Source organism: Globicephala melas, chromosome 14, assembly GCF_963455315.2.
Source record: "Globicephala melas chromosome 14, mGloMel1.2, whole genome shotgun sequence".
Classification (NCBI taxonomy): domain Eukaryota; kingdom Metazoa; phylum Chordata; class Mammalia; order Artiodactyla; family Delphinidae; genus Globicephala; species Globicephala melas.
Window position 1 is genome coordinate 56087740 of NC_083327.1, and position 13310 is coordinate 56101049.

The following is a 13310-nucleotide window of genomic DNA, read 5'->3' on the forward strand; positions in this document are numbered from 1 at the left end:
GCCTTGAATGAAGTAATGGAGAGAGTCACCTGACTACCTGGAGGAAGAGCAGACCAGCCAGAGGAAAAAATAAGTGCACTGGCCTGGAGACAGGCCACGCTTAGTAGGCAGCAAGGATCCAGGGCAGCTGGAGCAGAGCGAATGGGGACAGGGGAAGGGTGACAGGAGTTGGAGTCAGGGAAGCTCCAGTGAGTAACTAAACGTCCTGAAGCCTAAAAATCTGCCAATGGCAAGAGGTGGCTTAGAACAGGATGATGCAATGAATTAATTATGGTGACACCAGCAGCATTTGCAGATAGAATACCTGTGGAATGTGAGAGAAAGGAGACAAAGGTGACTCTGTGGTTTATGGCAGAGCAAATGGAAGCAAAGTAAGCAAAGTATGGCCATTGACAGAGACAGGGAAAATGATAGAATGGTTAGCGGTATTTTTTGGAGGACAGGAGCTCAGTTTTAGATCTGTTAGGATAGATGCAGTATTTAGAGCCTTTTAATACTGAATGAGATCATTTAGGGGAGAAAGGACAGGACAGGATAGGAGAAACCTAAAGGCTGAACTGTGAAGCATATTAAGAGGTCAAGGACATGATGTAGATCCAGCAAAGGAGACTGAAAAGGAGCAATCAGTGAACTGGGATAAGGGGGTGGGATCCCAGAAGCTAATTCATTGCAGTAGACTCCACAGGGGATGACACAGAGCAGCAGACTCTAAATCTCAGAAATTCTGTTGAAGCAACCTTGGAATTAACAAATCTAACGGAATGTAAAAGATGGCCTACAAGAGGAAAAACAGTCGGATTTCTGAGTGGTCCTGCAGACAGTATGAAAATTGAGAGGAGATGAGGGATTTGGGAGCATAAAGAATAAACTCTAACCTCAAGTAAGGTGTAATTCCTACTTCCTCTTTCATAAGTCCTTATATATGATGTAAGGAAAAAGTTTAGTCCACCATAATGTCATAATTCAAAAAAATTTATATCTACTATCCAAGGAGAATTATAACATTCCTGCATAGTAATTGAGACAGATATGTTACTATAAAGGAATATAATTTAATTATGTTGGCTCTGTAGAATTTCCCTTGAATGTCTAAAAATCTGTTTCCAAGTGCCTATATATGTATATGAGTTTGTGTGTGCACGTGTGTGTGCGCGCGCAGATGAACTCAGCATCAAGCTGAGTTAAAAGAGCTAGAAGCTTGCAAGAATGTGTCAATTATGTATTTGTGGGTCTATTTTTGTGAAGGCAAAAAAAATAATTTGTTGAATAATGATGTTGTGAGTAGTTGATCAATTTGTTCACATATTTTGCAAAGTTTAGAGTTTATTACTCATTCATGTACTATTGATTTAATGCATTAGACAGAAAATTGAAATAGTGTCCTAATGGCACCTGACCAATAGGAGTTGCAGCTCTGGTCTATATAATTTATTGCTTTTTCAGCATCAACTGCTTTTGCAGACCAACAAAAAGGAAAATGGTGTTTGCAGCATTACCATTTTGCAACGAATATATGTGTCTTTTCTTCCTAAATTTCCAGTGTACCATGCATTTTGTCCAGTGGGAATGAAGCACTACTTGTATTTGAGAGAGGTTTGTAACAATACAAAACTACGTTTTAGCATAGTTTAGTTTTCAAGTCTTGTCTGGTATTTCTTTTGCGGTGTAAGGTGATCAAGAATCCTGGAGAAGGGCTGACTGGCCGTGGTCTGTCAGTGTTGTAGTGAAAACAGGGCATGTTATATGAGACCTACTTACTAGAAGAGATTATAAAATTGTCAGAAAAGCTTATTCATTTTCATGCAGAAAGATTTCCATTCTTCTTGCCTCACACTAGATCACATTATTTTGTGTTTAAAGTAAAATGTAGCTTGAAATCTGTATATAAATTAGAAAAGGCACTCTTTTATTTTAAGTGAAACATCTATTCACACGTCATGCATTGAAATGCCAGTGGCAATTTGGGCTTTTTAGAAAAAAAATTATATAGCTTTTATGTCCCCATTTTTTTAACCTGAAAGATATTCAATAATACTTATTCTACTATCTGACAAATATGCAGGAATTCTCATCATGTTTTTCTTCTGATTCATGAAAAATAGTACACTTTCTCTGGGTGTTTAATATTTTCCTGGTTGTCACATAATTATTAAAATTTCAAAGTTTTAACATGGTCGGTGAGATGCATTGTTAATTCATCAAAAAACAACCATCTTTATTTGCTGACTATTATTAGTAGTACTTAGTTGTGATAGCCTACCCTTGAATAGAAACTTATAATTATAAATATGCCATTTCTAACCATCAAAAAATAGTTCCAATCATCTAGTTAATAGATAGAATTGCTTAAATGTATAAAATAAATAAGTCAAAAGATTTTTTGCAGTCTTTCTTTTCTGATTCAGTTTCAGCCCTTCTTGTGTCGCGGAAGGCCTGGATGATTACCGCTGCACAGCTTGCCCTCGAGAATACGAAGGCCAGTACTGCGAACGGTAGGAACAGTCATGATACATTTAGAGCAATGATGCATAGAGATCATATAATAAAAGATCATAGTAGAAAAGTATTCATTATTTTTATGTCATTATTTTCATATTCTCTAGTAGCTTATATGCTTTCAAAAGTATTTTTATATCTTTAGACTTTATCCAAAGAAAGTTGTTTACTTCCATCTGTTTAGACTTTTTCTAAGATTCCAAATTATTTCACAATTATCTAATTTATATTTTAGCATATATATATGTATATACTCCAACATAGATTAGAGAGGGAGAGAGAGACAGAGGGAGGGAGCATTTTACAAGAACAAATAAATAATTTCCAAAAGCTTATCTGTAGTTAACAGTAATAAAAAGTTGGCCACACATAATTCTCATTTTAATTCACTGGAAGTTGTTGGCTAGCACTAACTGCATGCACATCACTGTTCTGAGCACTCTGGCACTACATCAGCAAGTATACACGTAATTCAGAATATAAATGGTATCAGGAATTCTTAATTAAAACCACGAAACATTAAAGTGTTATTTGGTTCTCCTTTTCAACACGCAAACAAGAGTATTTAAATGCCTCCTCTCACCATATTTTTTACAAATTCTGATAATGCATGTATGTAGTTATTAAATTGAATGCTAACATGTAATACAAATGGTAAGTTAAGAAACAGAATTCCAGACTGACTGTCTAGGAAGGTTGTAATTTATATTTTTCTGGATGCATATTTTCTATAAGATCAGTATCTTGGATACTCAAGCTTATCACCACTATTTTTAGTAGGTTTTTATTCTTTCTAAGGTAATGGAGAGCAACTGATATTAACTATTAACATTAAACACACATGATAATTTTAGTGTAATTGATAACAGTATAAAGTTCTATAAAGACCCTTGGACATAGCTGAGCTCCACAAACTGCTGGGTCTCATTTTTCTCTTTTATAACATCAGAATAGCTGATACTGTACCTACTTTCCACTGACATTATGAAGATCAGGTAAATGGAGGATACCCTGCCTGAGTACCTACATAGAGGTCTCCTCTCCCATAGGAGAGGCAAAAAAGCCTGAGAATTTACCTCCCACGCCTTCCTCCAGTGGCCCAGATCTAATGACTCGCTAGTGTGGGAGTACAAAGGTCCAGCTCCTTTGCCCGAAAGCTGAACAAATCTTGAGATGCTATTTATGCTCCAGAGATTTCCATGGACTTAGGCTAAGACTGGGACCTCACCTGGAATCACACCATTGCCTGGATTCTTTCTTTTCCATTTCCTGCTTCACCCACTCCTTTGCTGGATTCTTCTAGGAGCACTTCCTTAAATTACGAGTCTCTTTGCAAATATAAACCAATATTATCATCATCAATTTAAGAATCGTCTTTTAATATAACCAGCAATGGTTGTGTTAATAATGGAAATAAATAGGTAACTAAATAATTAAACACGTTTTATAAATTCCAATTCTGTTTCTATAAGTTTGCAAAATATATTTCTAAATAATTCTGTATGTGGTAACTTTAAACACAATATCCACTACTTGCATATATATATATATATATATATAAAACAGTACATTCACAATTTCCATGCCAACAGAGATTTGTAACAATTAGATAACTAAAAGCAGTACAAAATCCAAAAACATTTCCATTTGTTGTGGAGATATATACATCATTTGAATATGTATATTTTAATGTCAGCCAGCGTGCTTTAGTGTTCATGCTTAGGCTAATATTCATTTCATGCCCTTGTAAACACCAGTAGGATGATGACTAAAACATCCCTGGATGCCAAGGGGATTATCTGCCATAATTTATGAAAAAATGTTTGATACTATAGCTACATTTGTAAATTGGAGTTTCCACTATCTATAAAAGCATGTATATAGAAAAGACTGGAAGGGTACACTGAAATGACAGTTATTGTCATAAGGCAGAGTGATTATAGAAAAATTACTTTTTTAACATCCATAAATGTTTTATCAATAAGAGGTGACAGTTTATATAGTATAGAGATGAGCAGGGTCATACACTATCAAATGGCAATGGCTTGAATTGTTTTTGCAGTTCTCAAATGTTGTTACAGCTCCACATTCATCATCTCTAACACATAAATGATCAGGTCATATTTCCCTGAAAAATTGCTTTTATTCAGCTAAATTAATCCAAAGGTCTTGCTTAAATTTTTATTGTAACCTTCCAAATAAATTTGTTTCACTTCTGAGAGCTTCTTAAATCATTTAAATCACCTTATGACCTGCCCAAACTCATCAGCTCAGGTCTAAAACTGCTTAAATGTCTTGAGTGTCACTGTATTGTAGAAACCCCTACCCATGCTTTGTCTTCGTTACTCTTGTAACTAAAACTCTTTGAACATTTAATCATTCTGAACCTGCTTAGAATTGAATTCTTTCACCTGAAAATGTTAAGAAACCATTTAAGTGGGCTTATTTAAATGATACTTTTATTGAGCATTTGTAATAGTACATTGGAAATAAAATATTAAAACCATAAATCTATAAAAGCCTAACGTTACAGATCATTTTCTTCTTGCTTTGCTTTTTCTAACCAGCATGGGATGAACTAACTTTCACAAGCCTGCAAGTTTCTACAATCCCAGGCCACTAAAGATGGTCCAGGATTATCTGGCTAGTGTTTACAACTTTTGCCTTCAATTTCCTACTGTCTCTCAGCTTCCTCCCATATTTTCCTCTTGAACAAAAATTCTTACCGTTGATTATATTTAGGCTATGTGTATAATTTATTTTCCAATCCAGGATACTCTAGGGAAAGACAGAATATGTTTTTAATACTTAAGCCAGGACAACAGGCAAACTGGGACCATTCTGGGTAAACCAGAGCGTATGGTTTTGCCAGCATCTTGTGAAGTTATCAGACTTCCAGTAACATAACCGACAGTGGTATATACGTAGATGAATGGTTGCACAGACGGGTAGAAGAGAGTGGATGGCAATTTGGCTTCATCCAGTTGGATTTCCTTTCTAATTTCTCAAGTCGGTGTTACATATTTTATTGGCATAACATTACCCCACTTCCAGAGATACACAATGAAAAATCCATCTTGAGGAAGATGTGGTAGAAAGGAAAGACCAGTCGAATTAAATAGAAAATGTAGTAGTTTATCGCCACTTGCTTCTTTTTGCTCATTAGTAAAATTAATGGGTTGAATTCCTTGGTCATTTTGATCTCTAAAATGCATGCTTCTAGGAAAGCCCAGGAGTAAATAGAAAATTTTATTCATTTCTAATTTAAAAATGAAACCTTCAAAAAAAAGTTTATTATCTAGAGCAGTAGTGGGCAGAGTATGGACCACAAAATTTGGCCCATTGACTAATCCTGTATGGCACTCAAGCTGGGAATGGCGGTTATGGGCAAACTTTGATGACAGAGAGCAATAAATTTGAGCCCTAGTTAAGTAAATTTGAGCCCTAGTTAAGTAAATTTGATACCTCAACAAGAATCCCATTCTTCTCATTATTAGTTTGGTTTTCCATTAGTAGATTATTATTATAAAACAATTTATATTCTATTATTATGTTTTGAATTCCATCAACCGACAGTGTTTGAAAATTTCTTTCACTGCATGAGTTTGATTTTGCCTCTTGACCTGCAAAGCCTAAAATATTTACAGTCTGGTTCTTTACAGGAAAAGTTTGCTAACCCCTGATCTATTGACTTCTGGTATCAATTTTGTTTCATTCAAACAATACACACACACACAACAACAATTTCGAGACATGACTTACTATTAATCTCCTTTGCTTTGTCACTGTTTAAATTCAGGTGTGCCCCTGGCTATACCGGCAGCCCAAGCAGCCCTGGAGGCTCCTGCCAAGAATGTGAGTGTGACCCCCATGGCTCACTGCCTGTCCCCTGTGACCCTGTCACAGGGATCTGCACGTGCCGACCCGGAGCCACGGGGCAGAAGTGTGACGGCTGCAAACACTGGCATGCGCGCGAGGGCATGGAGTGTGTTTGTACGTATACTAACTTAGCTATTAGTTCTGGGGGCCTTGGTTCCATTTCTATCTCATTTCCAATGGGAAAGACTGACTTTTTTTTTTCTTATTCTGCAATAGCTAGTGTTACTCTTCATTTTCTCTGACACTATCTATCCACCTTCTTCTGTTTGCCTGCTGTTTTTGTCTCCACCTCCTGAGCCGAGAACAGCTGAGAAAATCCTCAGCATGCTTTAGTCAGTTCATTGAAGACCTACAGCAAAGCTCCCGGAGGCAGATTTTATTTTATTTTGCCCATCTCAGAGTTTGCAGTTTTACCTAAAGTTGACATTGCCTTTGTGACAGATTAAAGGTCTGGGTTTATTAAATATTTTTAGAGTCCTCCTGAATTTGTAATCAGCTGGACAGACACTGTAAGGCTTGAATTACAACTGACTTTTCTTTTCCGAGTTTTTACAGAAATCCATGGGCATCCTGCTTCGTAACTTTCTCTTGCCCTACAGAACCTGGAAGCAGTGACAATGAACTCAGGTGTTTTTACTCATATGTTTTGTTTTGTTTTAATAACTGCTTCTGGATTCAGTAATGCCATACTGAACATACATCGAATATCAGTAGTTAAATAGAATTCTTGGATCTTATATAAATTCTAATCTAAAACAGTTATTTATAAATTTAGAGAGGACAGTTATATTATGGTATTCTTTTCCTTGAGGGAATTTACATTAGTGGTCTTAATTCTTTCTAACAAATAGAAATGGAAATTATTTAAGTGTCTTTTATTTCAATATTTATTTATTTTAATGTATTTACACAGGCCAGTATTTCTGGTTTTAATACCTTATGTGTGTCTGAAGCTTAACATTTTAACTAGAATTTTTGTTTGTGCTCTAGTTTGATGAGTTACCTCAAAAGCTAAGGCTGGCTTTTTAGATATGCCAAAAGGTAAAGACTGGGTATGTTTGGGAATATAACTTTTTAAACTTTTTTTCTATGTATTTCAACAATCTTTGATGAAAGTGTATTGCATTTAAAATAAAAGTAAGTGTCAAGGTTGATGGGAGGGGAGAGATGAAGTGTAATATGTAATATACATTTACGTTATCGTATTCAGTTATTGGTGTATACATATTCACTCTTCTCAAGTAAAATGGCATATTTTAATGATAATTGAAATGGACTTCCAATGTACTCCAACTAGTTTTAATATTATTGAAACTAAATTATTAATATGGAAATATTTAACTAAGTAATATATAGATATTCCTAACCTAAATGCTAATCTAACGGACCTTGAACTTTAAAGTAATTAATTTTCTAGAGGTGAGATCAGAAAAATCTGATCTCTTTTTCTATGAGTTTGTTGGTTTCTTTGCTTTCTACCTTGTTCCATTAATCTATATGTGTATTTTTGTGCCAGTACCATACCGTTTTGATAACTGTAGCTTTGCAGTAGGGTCTGAAGTCAGGGAGCCTGATTCCTCCAGCTCTGCTCTTCTTTCTCAAGATTGTTTTGGCTCTTTCATGTATTTTGTTTTTCCATACAAATTTTAGAATCATTTTTTCTAGTTCTGTGGAAAATGCCATTGTATTCTGATAGAGATTGGATCAAATCTGTAGATTGCTTTAGGTAGTATGGTCATTTAAACAATACTCTTCCAATCCATAAGCACGGTATATCCTTCCATTTGTTTGTGTTGTCTTCAATTTCTTTAACCAGTGTCTTACAGTTTTACAAGTATAGATCTTTTACCTCCTTAGTTAGATTTATACCTAGGTATTTTATTCTTTTTGATGCAATTGTAAGTGGGATTGTTTTCTTAATTTCTCTTTCTAATAGTTTGTTGTTAGTATATAAAAATACGATAGATTTCTGTATATTAATTTTGTGTCCTACCACTTTACTGAATTCAATGATGAGTTCAAATAGTTTTGGGGCAGTGCCTTTAGGGTTTTCTATATATAGCATCATGTCATCTGCAAACAGTGACAGTTTTACTTCTTCTTTTCCTTCTATCTTTCTATATCCTTAAGCTAACTTAGAGCAAGAAACCAAAGAATGGATTGACCCAGCACATTTGATCTGCAGGGCCTGTTTTGTCACGTGTGCCTATAGTAGAATTTTATAATGCCCGTGAGTGGGAGTGGATGAAAGTAGCCTGGTTCTGGCAAGAGAATATTTATATAGTCAGAGAAATGTCTTCTGAGAAAAGCTTCTTTGGAGCCTGGAGCATGTATTGTACAGTTAATTCTTCTCTCTTTGGTTCATTCTCTAGAAAACACAGTTTAATTTGGCCTACATCATGGATATGTATACCCCCCCAAAAATGTAGGATAAATGACATTGGCATGATCATTGCAGTATCTCAGGTGAGCTGCATATTGGTGGAAGGAGTCTCCCTGTATAGTTAGTTTATGCTCTTAATTTATTTAACAAATAATTTTAAATTGTGCTGTAGAGGACACAGAGAAAATGCAGAAAGCATGAAAGAACTTTTCTTGACCACCTACATTTCTAAAAGAAACTAATAGCTGCCACGGACAATTGCCAGAGAGCAAGCTAGGGTTTTATTGGATCCAAAATAGTGAGTTTCTTGCAGGACACAGGCTTTTTATACATGGGCATTCCATTACTATCATGAAGAATTTACACGAATAGTCTGTGCCTTTAGTAGGAAATATTTAGATACAAGAGTCTCTCACAGTTAGCCAAATTCAAACCACCAACGTTCTCAACCCCGCCAAACCAACTCAGTGCCTGGGCACACCTGACCAACGTATCTGCTTTCAATCCCAGGCATCCCCTACAGCCCCTTCCGCCACACAGGATTCATCACAGTAGTAATTCTTTAAAGGTTCACCCGTGTTGAGAGCCTTCCATTTGTCAGAAATGATGTTAAGTGCTTTATATGCTGTTCTTTTCATTCTTGCCACGTCCCCATACATTATTATGTCCACAGTGTGATTTTAAAAAAAACAAACAAAAAAAAAACTGAAATCAACTATACCCCAACAAAAATTTTTACATTTTAAATAAATAAATAAATAAAACTGAATTTAGGTGATTTAAGTCACCTTTCCAAGGTTCACCCTGACTTTTCAACAGAGTTGTGATTTGAACCTAGATCTGTCTTGAAAATCTTACTTTCTTAACCCCTATGCTGACTGTTAATGCAAGGCACAAAAAGAAAACATGGTTTTCCCAATATATTCAACATTAATTATTTCAGTTCTTAATTCATTTACTTCTTCTGGGCTTAGAGCCCATCTTACCTCTATGAAGAAGAAAGATAAAATGGGCTTAAAAACTGAAAAAATTTTAATGTGTATAATGTCAGTAGGTACATACATTTTTTTTCCCCTCTGCTAACCATTAAGACTCTTTCCTCTAAGTTTTAAAACATTATGGTAGTTATCAGGAGTTCCCTGGTGGTCTAGTGGTTAGGATTCAGAGCTTTCACTGCTGTGGCCCAGGTTCGATCCCTGGTTGGGGAACTGAGATCCCATGAGCCACATGGTGCGGCCAAAAAAACCAAAAAAACGTTATGGTAGTTATGATAGAGTCTTATTCATCAGAGATGGTCAAGTGGAGTCCTGTCCTCTGTGCAGATGAGAAGACACACTAACTGGGTGCTCAGATTTCCTCCAAAGCCTTTTCATTTTTTTCTTGTGGGGATAATTGGAGAGAGCTCTGCAATGCATTCTTTCTTTACAGATGTTGATGAGTTCTGAGTAGCTATTTTATTGGATTTCCCAAATCAGGACTTCTTACTAAGTTAGGTTAATACAAATCCAACTTCTTCTTTCAACCCTCATTCATAATTTACAAGTCATTTTATAAAGTGAGAACAACCACCTGCCTTTCTGAAATCTGAGACTCGGCAAGAAAAGCATTATTTATTTAATAGTAAAGTTTTGTATTGGGAAGCACAAAACTTGGATTTTTTCATGTCCTATTTTCTACAGACTAGTAGTTAACACTGAACAATTTGTACAATGTTTAAAATAGATTATGAGTGGCGTAGTAAAATATATTATTCTCCTAAAGAACAGAATTTAAAATTAGTAGCTGTTGGCAGGATGTCATTCTGTAAAGAGAGCCTGAAATATCATTTTATAAATATCATATTGATGCTTTCTATTTTTATTCAAAGCATATGAAATATTAGGTATATATCAGCTTTATTATTTATAGTCACAATTTATCTAAAATATAACATTTTAGAAGATGCTTTTCTTGCTAATGTTGCAAAAGCAATCATAAACTGTGGTTTTTTTACCTGTAACCTAAGGTAAGCCTAACTAAATGTGGTAGTGCACTAACTCTGTAAAATGTGCACTTTCTAGACACTTGATAAAACCCAAGGTTTGAAGTTTTACCCTGACTTCATACTGACCTGCAGAGACACAGTCTAGATTGTTGTTTTTATTTTTATTTTTTTTAATTTTATTGAACCCTAGTTGATTTACAGAGTCTTGTTAGTTTCAGGTATACAGCACAGTGATTCCATTTTATATATGTATATTTTTTTTCAGATTTTTTTCCCTTATAGGTTATTACAAAATATTGAGTATAGTTCCCTGTGCTATACAGTAGGTCCTTGTTAGTTATCTGTTTTATATAGATTATTGTTTTCAATAGCCAGTTGCCAACAAGGATCTATCACAGTAATGCAGAGGCCCTTATGTATTATCACTAGAACCCTGCAGTACTCTTATAATCAAAAATAATTACTAATGGCAGTTATTGTCCCCTATATATGAGAGCAGGAACAAAATAGTGGAATGTGGTTGATTACTGTAAAGAAAATGGGACTTTCTATAATAAAAGATGATAAAAAACATCAGTTGACCTCCATTTGCTATTTAATGAGTGAGGCTCTGTTGGACATGTGATCACACTCCATCCTAACCTCTTTTTTTTGGTTGTTTTGTTTTTGCGGTACGCGGGCCTCTCACTGTTGTGGCCTCTCCCATTGCGGAGCACAGGCTCCGGATGCGCAGGCTCAGCGGCCATGGCTCACGGGCCCAGCCGCTCCGCGGCATGTGGGATCTTTCCGGACCGGGGCACGAACCCGTGTCCCCTGCATCGGCAGGCAGACTCTCAACCACTGCGCCACCAGGGAAGCCCCATCCTAACCTTTAAACACCATCCTCTCTCTGTCCCCGTTTAATCCCCAGGTACTAGTTCCTATTCAAAGCCCAGTATGGCTAGTATAGTTTTCTACAACTCTAAACTGGGGTATGTTGTTCAAATCCAGGCATCAGGATAGCTATAAAAGTAACTTCTGTTCACCCTCCTCACACCTTTTTCACATCTATTTTGTTAGTGAAAGGTGCTTTGAGTTTCTTGTTGGCAACTTTCTCGGCCTTGGTCAAGGCTAGCAATGCTGTAGAACAGCAACTATCACTCTGATTCCAGGTAATTTTCTTATTGGCCATCAGTCTCAGTGGTTTGTATATCACATTGAGAAAGCCGTTCCATTAATAGATTAAGGACTTGTGCTGTTGAACTGTGTGTAGAAGAGGCTGATCACTATTTCTTTTCTTTTCAGTCAGGCTTTATTTTGAGAGTAAACTCTACTTGATTGCAATTTGCACTCTGCAGAATCCAGGGAGTTTATTAACCTTGAAGAAAAATAGATCACATCACCTTAAAGTTGGAAGTCTTATAAATGAGGTAGTCTAATCATCTTCTGTTCGGTGGTGTCCTTGAAACAGACCATCTCCTAATGCAAGGAAGCATGCTATAGTGAAGGGGTATAGACGCTTTGAATTCTGGCTGGCCACATAAAAGTTGTGTGACATTCGATTAGCTAACTTTTCTAAACCTCATTTTATTATCTGTAAAGTGGAAATAAAGTCCTATGTACATTAGGTGGTGTCTAAGCATAATACATGTTCAATAAATTTTAGCTGTTCTTATCACCATGGTTATTATTTGATCAGTTTTTTCAAAAGCATGATGCTTTATGTAGCTCCTCAGTTTTTGTTTTTAATTTAGGCAGGTTACAGTTTATTACTGATTCAGAAAGTAATAGTTTAATGACTCTAACTTGTGATTACCCTCAGTTTCACCAGTAATAAGGAAGATTATTTTAATGCTCATTTAATTTTAATATTTTAACACTTTTATTCTTTAAATTCTAAATTCTGAACATGAGCGTAATTTTATTGAGCCAAATCTATTTAGACAAGTATATTTCCTTTCCAAATTGAAGTTAAGAACTGACTAGAAAAATAAGAGGCAAAGTATAACAGTAAAATTTTTACTCATAGATATGATTAAGACTAAATTCATAATTTTTTTATTACATCTTTATTGGAGTATAATTGCTTTACAATGGTGTGTTACTTGTTGCTTTATAACAAAGTGAATCAGGTATACATATACATATGTTCCCATATTTCTTCCCTCTTGCGTCTCCCTCCCTCCCACCCTCCTTATCCCACCCCTCCAGGCGGTCACAGAGCACCTAGCTGATCTCCCTGTGCTATGTGGCTGCTTCCCACTAGCTATCCACTTTACACTTGGTAGTGTATATATGTCCATGCCACTCTCTCACTTTGTCCCAGCTTACCCTTCCCCCTCCCCATATCCTCAAGTCCATTCTCTAGTAGGTCTGTGTCTTTATTCCTGTCTTACGCCTACGTTCTTCATGACATTTTTGTTCTTAGATTCCATATATATGTGTTAGCATACGGTATTTGTCTTTCTCTTTCTGACTTACTTCACTCTGTATGACAGGCTCTAGGTCCATCCACCTCACTACAAATAACTCAATTTCGTTTCTTTTTATGGCTGAGTAATATTCCATTGTATATATGTGCCACATCTT

At 35.9% G+C, this 13310-nt stretch overlaps 1 protein-coding gene across 1 annotated transcript in view; it reads left to right on the forward strand.

The window, feature by feature from the left end:
• The window catches only part of LAMA2 (laminin subunit alpha 2), a 606143-nt gene that overhangs the window by 444403 nt on the left and 148430 nt on the right, over positions 1–13310 (forward strand). The window contains exons 32-33 of the mRNA XM_060283517.2: positions 2406–2492; positions 6296–6489. Of these exons, the coding sequence (XP_060139500.2) occupies positions 2406–2492; positions 6296–6489 (281 nt within the window). The remainder of the gene's footprint in view (positions 1–2405; positions 2493–6295; positions 6490–13310) is intronic.